Source organism: Danio rerio, chromosome 9 (assembly GCF_049306965.1).
Source record: "Danio rerio strain Tuebingen ecotype United States chromosome 9, GRCz12tu, whole genome shotgun sequence".
NCBI lineage: Eukaryota > Metazoa > Chordata > Actinopteri > Cypriniformes > Danionidae > Danio > Danio rerio.
This window is the reverse complement of record NC_133184.1, coordinates 25,170,247-25,183,525: the sequence shown is the minus strand read 5'-3', so window position 1 is coordinate 25,183,525 and position 13,279 is coordinate 25,170,247. Positions and strand designations below refer to the sequence as shown.

Here is a 13,279-nt window from a genome sequence, read left to right as displayed (position 1 = left end):
TCAGCACTGGCTTCACGATTGAGTCCCCAGATGCGCATGGCACGCACGCGCACACCGAGTCTCTGTTACTGCGCTGTGTCGCCGCGCCCTCAGCCCTTGGAGCGACCCCTTGTTCCTACAGGCCTGGGTGTCTCTAGAACAGGCGTCCAGTCTTGTTGTCGTTTCAGCAGACGCTTCCAACACGGGCTGGGGACTGTGCGTTGCGGGCATGCGGCTGCGGACCTGTGGAAAGGTACCCAGTTGCATTGGCATATCGCCTGGAGCTGTTGGCAGTGTTCCTCGCTCTCCACCGTTTTTTTCCGGTGCTGGAGCGGCAACACGTGCTGGTCAGGATGGACAGTACGGCGGCGGCGGCGTATATCAGCCGTATGGGGGGTATGCGCTCTCGCCGCATGTCTCAGCTCGCCCGCCGTCTGCTCCTCTGGAGTCATCCGCGGCTGAAATCGCTGCACGCCATTCATATTCAGGCAAGCTCAACCGTGCAGCCGATGCGCTCTCACGGCGGCCTTACGTCCTGGAGAATGGAGACTCCACCCCGAGTCTGTTCAGCTGATATGGGCGCGATTCGGGTAAGCCCAGATCGATCTGTTGCTTCCCCCGAGATCGCTCATTGCCAGTTGTTCTTTCCCTGACCGAGTGCTCTCGGCACGGATGCACTGGCTTACAGCTGGCCTCGGGGCATGCGCAAATACGCGTTTCCCCCAGTGAGCCTGCTCGCGCAGTTACTGTGCAAGGTCAGGGAGGACGAGGAACAGGTTGCTGGTTGCGCCCCTCTGGCTCAACCGGACCTGGATGTCAGAGCTCTCCCTCGCGATAGCCCTCCCCTGGCAGTCCCTTCGAGAGAGCACCTACTTTCTCAGGGACAGGGCACCATCTGGCACCCTCGCCGATCTTTGGAGGTCCTTAGACGCGAGGAAGACTTGGGTAACCTCCGATTGCGGTGGCTAATACCGTCACTCGGGCTAGAGCCCCCTCCCCGAGCGCGCCTATGCCCTGAAGTGGAGTCTATTCACTGAATGGTGTGTCTCTCGCAGAGAAGACCCCCGTAATTTGCCAGATCAGCGTTGTGTTTTCTTTACGCCGAGAGAAGCTGGAGAGCAGGCTGTCGCCCTCCACACTCAAGGTTACGTGGCTGCCATCTCCGCTCTCATGACGCGGTGGCTGGCAGCACCGTGGGAACGCATAACCTCATCATCCGGTTCCTCAGGGGCGCTAAGCGAATTAATCCACCCTGCCCCCTCTCATACCCTCTTAGGATCTCGCCCTCGCTACACAAGGCGCGTCAGATCCCTTCGATCCTCGACTCAGTATCTTTCTGTCCCTGAAGACAGCTCTGCTGGTCGCGTTGATATCGATTAGAGGGTCGGGGACCCGGAGGCATTTTTCGGTCAGTGACTCGTGCCTGTAATTGGGCTGGCTTTCTCTCACATCCTGAGACCCCGCCCGCGATATGTGCCCAAGGTTCCTACCACTCCATTTTAATACAAGGTAGTGAGCCTGCAAGCGCTGCTCTCGGAGGAGGCAGACCCAGCCCTTCTTTATTGTCCAGTTCGCGTTTTGCGTATTATCCGGATTGAGGAAACAATTCGGTAGGGTGTTGAAACACGCTTGCTGCGCCATTCTCCCTAACACGGAGGTACGTGCGCCTTTTTATCTGTCAGTAAAGTTCCCCGTCAGGTGAGCCCTGCAGATTCCTCCGTGGCCCCCAGCACTGACTCAGCGGAGGAGTCACTTGCTGGCCCACTACGTTGTAGGTCTGCCCGCTGGTCAGCCCGCGTTTTGGGTAAAGGTGCCTGCTATGCGTGATCCCCACTAGGCGATCCCATATGCTTATTCCGCCACGGTTAAGTCCCCCCCCTGGGCGGACCCGTGTCTTCCCTCTCCGCTAACCACTCTTTTGCTATGTGTTTTTTAGGGCTAGTCCATATGTAATCCTGCCATCTATCCCCCCTTGGGTAACGAATGGCCTCCGCAGCGTCCTCCCTATCGGGATTGCACGCTTCCCAACGTACTGTCGTATTTTCCTAGAATTATGTAGATGCTCACGACTTCCCAAAAAATATCTAAATCCGCAAGACTTCTGTTGAAGTAGGATAAATTAGGGCCAGGGACACGTTGGAGGACCGAGCCTCCCATGATGTGGGTGCGTCACGCTTGCTTGACTATCCCCTCATCGGAGGCGTTGGTAAGGTGCAGTCATTATGGGGCTTTCCATACTTCTCCCATTTCGTGGATTTCAATCAATCCACTCTATGGCACTGAAGTTCCCCAACCGAAGGGGAACGTTCGAGGTTACAGAAGTAACCCTTCGTTCCCCGAGGACTCGAACGGAAGTGCCATACTCCGTCGCCATAATGACTGTCCCTTGGCTGTTTGAAAGTCTCTTCAGCTTAAAAGGATGGTGTTTGCTCGCTCCAGGTGTGCTTATATGCTGGGATAATTGGCAATGAAGTACACCTGTGCAAGCTTACGCTGCCAATTCATTGCTTTCATTGGCCCGTTCAATACTCTTTCAGACAAGCGGCTTCTGAACCGAATCCTCCCATTTCGTGGATTTCAATCAATCCACTCTATGGCACTTCCGTCCCCCTCCTCAGGGAATGAAGGGTTACTTCTGTAACCTCGAACGTTTTCTTTTTCATTCTCCTCCTGGCAATTTAGATGTTGGAATCGAAGCAGCTAATATTTATTTACACCAAAAAGACACAGGGTTGCATTATAAATACTGAGTGATTTCAGCTGCTGCCTGAGCTTTCCATGTCCTTTTACTTCTTTGTTTCTTTATGTGTTGACTGTGTCATTTTATTTGATTATACATAAGTTAATTATTTATTAATTCCATTGGTGATGGTGATATTGAGAAAAATTAATCTGGCCAATAAGCTGGCATGAGGTCAATATAATACATGTACATAAATGGGAGATATGCAGAATATTGGTGAAAGTAATTAATTTACATAACTATTTATTCATACATTTTTTTTCAGCTTATTTTTTTCATTAATCTGGGTCGCCACAACGGAATGAACCTCCAACTTATCCAGCATGTTTTACACAGCGGATGCCCTTCCAGCTCCAACCCATCCCTGGGAAACATCCACACACATTCATTCACACACATACACTAAGGAAAATTTAGCTTACCCAATTCACCTTTACCGTATGTCTTTGGACTGTAGGGGAAACTAAAGTGAATGCAGGGAGAACATGCAAACTTCACACAGAAATGGCAACTGACATAGCCAAAGTTCGAACCAGCAACCTTCTTGCTGTTAAGCGACAGCACTACCTACTGCGCCACTGCGTTGCCACATAACTATTTAAGAAAACATAGCTTAAATGCATTGTATTTAAAACTGTTATGTTTAATTTGATATTTTACATTAAAAAAATGCTGTTTTCTGAAGGATAAGGACAACATTCATAATTAATGAACTAATAAATATTCATGAAATAATTTCATGTATTTTATGTAAAATACATATATAATTAACAGAGGAACAGGTTGTTCAAATTATATTATTGGATAGTTAGTTAATAATAAACCTTTATATCTCTGTTTGGCTTTGATATATAAAAAAAAAAACAAGCCTAAAGACATAGTGTATGCTTGGTTATATCAGCATATAAATAGCATTAAATAAGACTGGAACATACTGTATAAAAAGGTATGCTAAACTACTAAACATAATGTTACATCCATTATAGACAATAAATACAGCTGATGAATAAACAAAATAATGGAATTCAAACATATTTTACCGTATGTTCGTGTGTCGACCCACCTTTCATTTTAAAAGGCTCAAGCTATTGTGTCCGAAAACAACATCTTGTTTAGTACCCATAAAACAACATGCATACCTGTGGAAGAGTAAGTACCTTTGTAAGGTACATGCAAATTGACTTTTGCTTGAATTCGTTCTTATAACATATGTGGACACGTTAGAAAATGAATGGGAATGGATTATTTTATTGTCAGGTGCTGGATCCAAAACTGACTGACTTGTCTTAAAAAGAAAGCATGAAGGCAGGATATGGAAAACATTAGCTACACAGAAATATTTAAATGATTTTAAAAACCCTAATTTAGGTCAATATATTTTAAATTTGAGAGATTTATTCACTAAAAATGTTTTTGGAAATGCTCATAGAAAAATGCTTATGATTCATGCTTTAATGAGGAGATAAAAATGTATATCTATATGAATTAATTGGTTTATTCAAAATATTTTATTTTAAAACAGATTTAATTCAAATGCAAACACTGATCATCTCAAGAATGAGAATCACCAAATATAAAACCTCAGTGATTCTAATGGAAGATCAAAGAGCAGACATGACATGCAAAAATGCATCATGTTTTCAAGCCTTCGAGAATTAAACGCCATAAATAATAATATTTTATCAATCTTCACGTGTGAATAAATCTTCGAATTCAATTTGTACATCAAATGGAGTGTTTATTTCTTTTCAGAAAACACTGTAAAGCAAGCTACTCAGTTCAAATGGATTTATTTTTGATTTCTTTATAAATAGAAAGTGTCAAAGTTTTGAATGAATACACTCAGTAGAGAAATAAACATTTCTCAGATTTGGTTAAAGCATTGTTGATTTGTATTCTGAAATGTACAACAGTTGTATGGGTTTAGAATGGCATGAGACATGTCAGAAATGACAGAAGTTTCTGAACTAAACTTTTTTAAAAATATAAATGAACAAGAAAATGAAATGATTTGGAGGCACGAGAAGAATCCTTCAGTGTGGTAAGGGAGATAAAGGTCAGTGTGTGGCCAGCCGGACATCGTCTCAGTGGCAGTCGTGCTCTATCATATTCCAGGATCTGGAAGGACACCTTGTTCTTCTCATTTATAGAGCCGTGGCATCTCCTATAGGTGAGCTGAAGCGCTGTCTTTATAGTGCTATTAACTTCAGCTGCTCCTCATCAGCTGCGCTCCAGTTACCCTTTGACTCCAATTGTACGGCTGGCTCTGGGACAGTGACTGGAGAAACACTGAGGAGAGGCAGATTCTCCATCACAGCGGATTTATGAACTACATTTTTCCTTCAGTGATCAATAATATATTTTCTTGTGGTAACCTGGCACCACATGGGTATTAAAAATGTTTTTCTGTGGCTTCCTGAAAGCTAAATAGGCCTGTGATAGAAACATATTTTTCTGTGCTAGTTGGTAATTTAACTCAAACATATGTTAGATAAAGATCTTATTTTTTACTACACTCTATAAAAAGACCAATTATACACTCAGATCAGTTACTTATTTAAACTCTCCTCAGAGACTGTAAAAATTCTGACATTTTAAAACAACCTAAGCAGGCTTAATATACACTAAAATTTGGGGTCAATAACTTTTTTCCTTTGAACAAATGTGTAACTTTTAGGAAGCATGGCTGCATCACCACTGAATTAACCAGAATTGTATAACTACTATGCCCATAGCTGTCATTCTCACCATTCAGGTAAGACTGTACATTCAAAGCTTCTATTGAGATTTCAGAATTAAGCTGTGAATGTCTGTCATAATATTTTACCATTTTATAAGGAACATTTTATTATTAAGTTATTACATTACAAAATTGTAAAAAGTCAAATTAACTGCCTCAGACATCCTTATTCAACTGCTTGCTCATAATGTTGACAATTATAATTAAACTTTACATATTAATATATTCTTCATTAATACAGTAACTCTCATGAATTTTATTACAATTACTTTTTGATAAATGTAACAACAACTTTTTTTCATTAAAGACTCATAAAAAACTTTTGAGTTTCCTCAAAACATTAAGCAGTACAAATGTTTTTAACACTAACAGTATTGTTTTTGTGCACTAAACACATATAACAAAATTATTTCTGAAGTATCATATCACATTTATTACTATGTATAATTCATGATTTTTTTAATCTTTAAAAAAAATTCACATCTGACCCAAATCAACAAAATCAGCACACTATCAGGTCAAATGAATTTAGTTTAACAGATCATTCAATCTGACAAACTTTCTTGCACACCATTTTAGCCACACATACCCCACAGGTGCAGACATTGCCACATCAACTGCTTATCTTTTTTTTAAGACCAACCTCATAGTCGACCTCTAGAGAGTCTCCGTCCCCCTTGGTCCTGAAGTGTTGAGTGTGTCTGTCCAAAGTGAAGTTGACCTGCTTATTAAAGCGTTCGATCAGGACAGAGTGCCAGTGCAGATCATCCAGAAGACTGCCCAGAGTGACCACCATACGGGCACTGCTGGATCTCACCCTGCTGTCATCTGACAATCACAAGAGATTTCAAATTAGCCGTAAGCTATTAATTATGCAGATCTTCAAGTCATTACCTTGCACTACCAGTCAAAACTCTGGGTTGGTTTGATTTTAAAATGTATATCCAAACAGTATTTAATGCTTACCAAGGTTACACTGGTCTGGCTAGTATTAAGCAGAAATGCTGCTATTTAAATTTTCTATCTTAACATATTATGAAACACAATATATTCCTATGTTGACATTCTGCTTTTCAAGCTTTTGGTGGGAGTGACAGAAAGTCTCAGTCGACATTATTCTTGCTCCAGTAAAGCTGTGCCGGTGGTTCACAGATCATACGAAAAACACTTAACACAAAACAGATGCTTTATACACATAAATACTTGTGCATAAATGTTCATTGATAACCTTTCTATGAACATAATTTGATTATAACTGCAGATCAATGACAGTGCAAAATAGCCTACTGTAATTCCTGCGATTATATAAAATAAATAAATAAATTAAACATATATGAGCACATACCGACCCTTGCACGCTCCAATATTTTACCAATTATAGATAAACTACACACAACATACATTTAGTCCTTATTTGGGTTCGAAAACAACACGCAACATACAGCCCAGTCAGAAAAAAACTCTCATCTGTATTTTTAATCTTCACCAGCACATGTGGCCTCTTGTTAAAAAATAATTCTGTCATTCCGAGTTCATAATAGTCCAAAAGGCGATGATAAATGACAAACATGGCCGTTTGTTCATGTTTTAGGTTGTTAAAAGAATCATTTGCTCCTTTGCTTTTTCTGGATTCTCCTTGTTTTTTTTCACACTTCACTCTTGTGTTTGTCTGTTTCTGAAAGGATCAGATGTCAGAAGCACTTAAATAATCACGTGCACGTTGTTATCATCAGCTCAAGAAGTTTGTTAAGTCAAATATAGTTCCCTGGAGAAATTGAAACCACCCGCACTTTTGCACGGCCTCGTAAAACAAGAACAATGACATGGTAGATTTTGTTCTTCTTGGTTTTGTGGCTGTACATCAAGACAACGACAAAGTTTGTTTGAGCTTGGGTCGACCATGGCTCATTATTATATGCATATGGTATTACAATGTAATGTCTCAAATCAAATCAAATTACTTTTATTGTCACATCATCAGCAGAACGTGTGCTATGATGAGTGAAAAGCTTAGGTGCTGGCTCCAGACAGTACAAAATAGAGATAGTGCAAATACAATTACAGTGTGTAATTAAAACACGACGGTTTCTTTGCTTTCAATCTCCTGCTTGTGTATGCAAGAGTGATGTTTCTCTGTAAACCAATAGCATTCAGCTGAGCATCTAGCTCCAACTTTTGGCGCCCTTTTGTCATGCCACTCAATGGAAACAGGCCATAAGGTGCTTCTAATTGTAAATTCAATCACTTGCCATTCATGGATTACAAATTTAAAATGTGAGATTAAATTAATGTGAAAAGACATTTAAATAATATTAGCACCTATAATATGCCGACAGAAAGCATGTTGATGCATTTACATGCAGAGCAAAGTCTGTGTAACTTAAATGACAAAAGTCTAGCTGTGACGATATGTTAACACTCAAGTTGTGCACTTTTAAGCCTGACTAGCAAGCTACGAGTGTCCTGCAGTTGGTGCCTCAAACCAAGCCTATGCAGCACTGATAGAATAAAATACAATTTTGCCTGTATTTGAAAACCTTACATTTTATAATAAATTATAATATATATATATATATATATATATATATATATATATATATATATATATATATATATATATATATATATATATATATATATATATATATATATATATATATAACATTAATATTTTATAATTTTTATAATGCATTTATTTATTGTTTAAAGTCATTTTGCAAATATCTTATTAACAGTGACATTAGTCTAACAGTCTCTCTAGTCATTGCGAGTAACCATTTGTTACTGTTTTGAATACTTTTAAAGCATCTAAACTGTATGTCTTTGCTGCATTTATAAAGTGTCTATGTTTTGAGGTCAGTCTGTGTGATGCAATTTTTCTATGCACAAAATGATTGTACTGGAATCCTGGGACTGATTATTCTACTTAGCCAATCCCTGTAGGCAATACAAAATAAACAAAGTAGTGACATTTTAAGTAAAATTGCACAGTAAAAGTACCAATACAGCACTAAAATTGTACTCAAGTAAAAGTATATAAAGTACAATTTCTAAGAAATTCTACTTGATTACAGTAATTTGAATATTTGTTTTTAATTGCATTACACCAGTGGGTGCTTAAAATGTTTTTTTTTTTATCTCTTTAAAAGACGTACTTACTCAATTAAATGCTCAATAAACAATTTAATGAAATGTAGACATTTAAAATTAACTTTAAACAAACTTTTATAAGGCAGCACATTAATATTTTCTTTATGAATGCCTCTCATGAATTCCATTACAGCTATTTTTGATTCATAACCACAATGGAAAAACAGCATAACATCCACTACAAAGCAACTATGATTAAATATATGAATATCTCAGCCCTCGGAAGTTGCTGGTTTCTCCAAGTACTGTAACTCACCCAGGTTTAGATGCAAGGCCAGCCTGCCACGATGAAGCTCCAGAGTGATATAATCTCCTCGCTGGCCTTCTCCATGCAGTAAAACACCTTCTGCCTGTCGACTCTTAAATCGCAGCGATATAACATCTTTCACTGTGCTCATAGACTTCTGGTTGAATCGGTAAAGCAAAGAGCTTCTGCCATCAAAATCAGCCACATACGATCCTGTGGACACATGAGAGTTTTTATTATTATTGAACACTTGCTGGATGTTTCTTTCTTCTTTTTTTTACAGTTTAATCCAAATTAAACCAAAATAACTATACAGTGTACAACAAAGCAACAAAGTTTTTAGATATTTAAAAAAAGTAATTTATGTAACACTACAGTGTATGACTTTTCCAATCTGAACCTTTTAAACAGCAGGCATCGCACACAAAACAGCTGAAAATCAAATGCTATTGCATTTTCAAGCTGTTCTGAACACAACAATCTCACGTAGAAACATGCTGTATGCTTCATTGCTAGGAGACGCATGGCAAATGAAAACAATACGTTTTAAAATTGGCTCAAAATACCAAACTTAACATGCTTGATATTCTTTCACTAAATCAATCTTTTTTGTATTCAGTGACTATCACACACTATACATTTTTCTATAAATCTGTCATCTCATACATAGTATCTGTGAACTGGCTCTGACTTTTGACAGAAAAGTCTGCTCAGCACACATGTATTTCAACCTTAAACTGGAGTTTTAGGCTCTTTTTTGAGGGGCTTAATCCTCGTGTGGTCTAAGAATTCTGTATATTCTGTTTGTACTTCTGGTAAAAAATGAACTGCCTTTAACACGCCTTAACTCTTAAGAATGTTTTTAATTCTTACCCTATTTTGCACAAAAAAACAACCTCATCATTCATTCAATCATTTTCCTTCAGCTTCAGTTCATTCAGTTCACCTTTACTGCACGTCTTTGGGCTGTGGGGAAAACTGGAGCAGCCAGAGGAAACCCACACCAACACGGGGAGAACATACAAACTCCACACAGAAATGCCAACTGGTCCAACTGAGGCTCGAACCAATAACCTTCATGTTGAGAGGCGACAGTGCTAACCACTGAGCCACTGTGTCGCCCACAACCTCATCATTCATCGCAAATTCTGTGAGTGCTGTCCCTTGTCAGTGAGCAATCCACAGTATATTTAATGGCACCACTCGCTTTTGACTAAAGTACATATTTACACTTTCTAATGCTAATGCTACATTGGTGAAAAATGTTTTTTTTTTTTTAAACAAATGAGAGTATTCATAATACTGTTTAAATTATTCATACTTTAACATAAGTTAAAGCAGCTCTTTGTGTATGTGTGGGGTGGGGATGTGTGTTGAAGTCTGCATGCATGTGTCAGTAGTTGTTGTGATGTAAAAATAGTTTTAAGCTCAAGACAACTGAGTTACCTTAAATGTGTACAACCTTCATAAAAACATTAACATAGTAAATGGCTCATTTGTGTATAATGGGTACAATGTATAATACATTTTGTAAATGGGTAATTATAGAAAGAGTAATCATGCTTCAAGATAAAATGTTAAAAAAACAAAACATAATTTACATTTTTTCCTACTGTTAAAATGGTCACATGTCATTTTGGACCCATACTTCAAAAGGAGGGCAAAATTATGAATATATAAAAATAACTTAAATAATGGCAGGGAAATAAAGAGTCGTGTTTCTACAGTATTAACAGGAGAAATGTTCTCTGTTGAGGTTTTAATGGAGAAAAGTTAATGGGGCTTAACAGTTTACAGCACAGACGATCAACTCAGCCAATCAAGCGTTCCACTAATGTTTAAATCTAATGTCTGAACGCCATAACGTCAATGAGATCAAATGTTGCCTATATTCCATACCTGCCAACACTCCCGTTTTTCCCGGGAAGGCTCTTGTATTTCAGACCCATCTCCCATTTTGTCTTTTCTCCCGGAAAACTCACGTAATTTGGCCCCTATCCCAGGGTCCTCAGCTTTTATATATCATATGCTGAAACCTGGTGCATAGGACAGACCAGGCACGCCTCCAGATCGCTCAGCTCACCTTCAATCCCCCAAAGTTTTCCTTCGACCACTTCCCACCTTCTTTAGGTTTTTACAGCACTTGGTAAGACTCTGAACAGTGCTGTAGGGCGTAGCACGCTTGTACCCCCTCCCGTCTTCCCCAACGGCCCGCACTCACATTACTTTTGGGCCTGGGCACGCTTATGTCATTGATGCTGCGCTGTTAAGTAAGCGCTCTCATTCAGCACAGTGGAGATTTATTTAGTTATATTGCTTTAGTCGTTTGATATGCGGTGACACGCAGTCAAATATTTCGCTGAACAGATTAGCCACTTTTGATGCTCATAAACAATCAAAAAGTCTTTGTGCAGGTATTAGGAGGTTTGCTGAACGTGCACAGCTGTCGTGCAGTGAGGGGTTTGCATCTTTAATAAACTACGACAGTTTGCGTTCATTGAACAGCAAGAATGATTAATTAATCCATATGAAACAGTCCCTTAAAAGTCACGTCTCGCTATCAGTTTCGGGCTTAGGTGCGTTTAGCACACACACACAAGCTTACCGCGCCAAAACCCAAGTGAACCGCACTCTGGCACACTTCTTCCAATGGGGCCCGGGCCGACCAAGTGAACTGTGCCTGAGACATCCTCACCTGTCTCAACTAGGGTTGGGTACGGAAACACGGTGCCATTATAGCACCAGTACCTTGGTAACCGGTATGTACTGGTATTAAATCAGCATATAAATTTCAGTGCTGCGGCAAGGATGTAAGAAGCATCAAAGGGGTGCACGAAAAAAGGCACACATAGGCTTTGTGTCACACCATCACTAAACATTTAATTCTAAACAACTTTGAGGAATACAGACTGGCGATATTAGGCGTTTAGTCTTCAGATCTACACGCGTGATCACGTTTATCCAATTTGCTTAAACTAAGCATTCTAAAGCGTATTTTACAAGCAAGGATTCTTACACAGCAACTGTCTTTACAAAAGTTGCGTGTAAGGGGGAAACATGTCAAACTTAATGACACATTTGAGGGCTCAAAGGTAAAGGAATGCCTCTCTCGGATGCTTTAGGTGTCACGTGCAATCGCTTCTTCTGCTTTCGCGGCACTCTCTTTGCGTGGATCAGTTCCCCGCATTCGTCAGTTGATGCCCAAATTGACACAGGTAATAAAAAGATTAAACTTCAGTCATTATCATGATGTGAAACACTATCAAAATGTCCACTGTTGATGATATTATACTTCTGTTTTCAATAGCAATATTAACACGTTTACTGTAATATAGGAAGTCCTCGTTTATGCAGAATAAAAAGACCAGAATAAATTGACCTAAACTGTAGGCCTGTTAAAGTTTACAAGTGCAACAATGTGCCTTGGTGTACTTGAATGCTAGAAATGTGTTATCCTACACTAGTATAACTTGTCAAATAAATGAACAAGGAAGATTATTTAGAGTTTAAGTTCTTTAATTATCTTGTTTATGAAGACTGCAGAGTGATGCATGAAAACAAATGACTTTGAATAATGTTTTAAGTATTTTGTGATATACAGTATATGTTAAAATGTGCTCCTAAAAGTACCCTGCAATCACCCCCCCCCCCCCCCCAAGGTTATTAGTAAGCTAATGTAATTTCTTAATGCAAATCTTAAATTCATTCAAACCAAAAAAATAAAAATAACAAAAATTAAGGGAAATGTATTAATGTCATACAATATAAAATTATGTAATTGAATTCTGTACCACAACTGAATTGTAAATATAATGTTAATTTTCAGTGTTCTAAGATATCTAAAAAGAAGTTAGAATTTCACCAGCTCCTTTCATCATTTCAGTTCATTTATCCTTTGGTAAAAATAAGACTAAAAAAAAACTAATGATGCTTGCTTTGAGATGGTTAAAAAATAGACCTTGTTAAAAGCATCTGCTCTGACGCAATACCATGTTATGTTTTTTGAGCAATACATTGACCCAGTACAACAAGTACAATCCAAGTACGACAGACACTTAAACATTTCTTTCCTCCTCGTCTTTTTAAACATGAAAACTGTAGATGTTTTTCTACAGACCACAATTGCATCAAACACATTCAGCATCAAAAACTTCTTTCTCATTTTTGTTTGCACACTTGTTATGCAGAAATCTCTTTATCTGCGTTCTAATTCATTACTGTACAACACAGCTCATAATGAAGCAAAACCCTATATAGCCTACAGAAAAAAATGAATGAAAGAGTGAAGTAAAACAAACAGACAGAAAATGAATGCCTCTATTTTGAATTAGTGAAGCAAAAAAGCCTGCACATACTTCAACACTGAATGTAATGACCTATTTTTGATAATAAATAGCGACTGCTCCATTTGACAAAATAA

General features: G+C 39.0%; 1 protein-coding gene across 3 annotated transcripts in view; it reads right to left on the bottom strand.

Moving 5' to 3' along the window:
* Nucleotides 1-13,279, bottom strand: part of cntnap5a (contactin associated protein family member 5a) — a 141,351-nt gene that overhangs the window by 63,179 nt on the left and 64,893 nt on the right. For all 3 annotated transcript variants that reach the window (XM_073912676.1, XM_009304680.4, XM_068223603.2), the window contains 2 exons: nt 8,869-9,072; nt 6,106-6,290 (listed from right to left, as the gene is read on the bottom strand). Coding sequence is in view for 2 of the 3 variants with exons in the window: in XM_009304680.4 (XP_009302955.1) it covers nt 6,106-6,290; nt 8,869-9,072 (389 nt within the window). In the remaining variant the exon portion in view is untranslated. The remainder of the gene's footprint in view (nt 1-6,105; nt 6,291-8,868; nt 9,073-13,279) is intronic.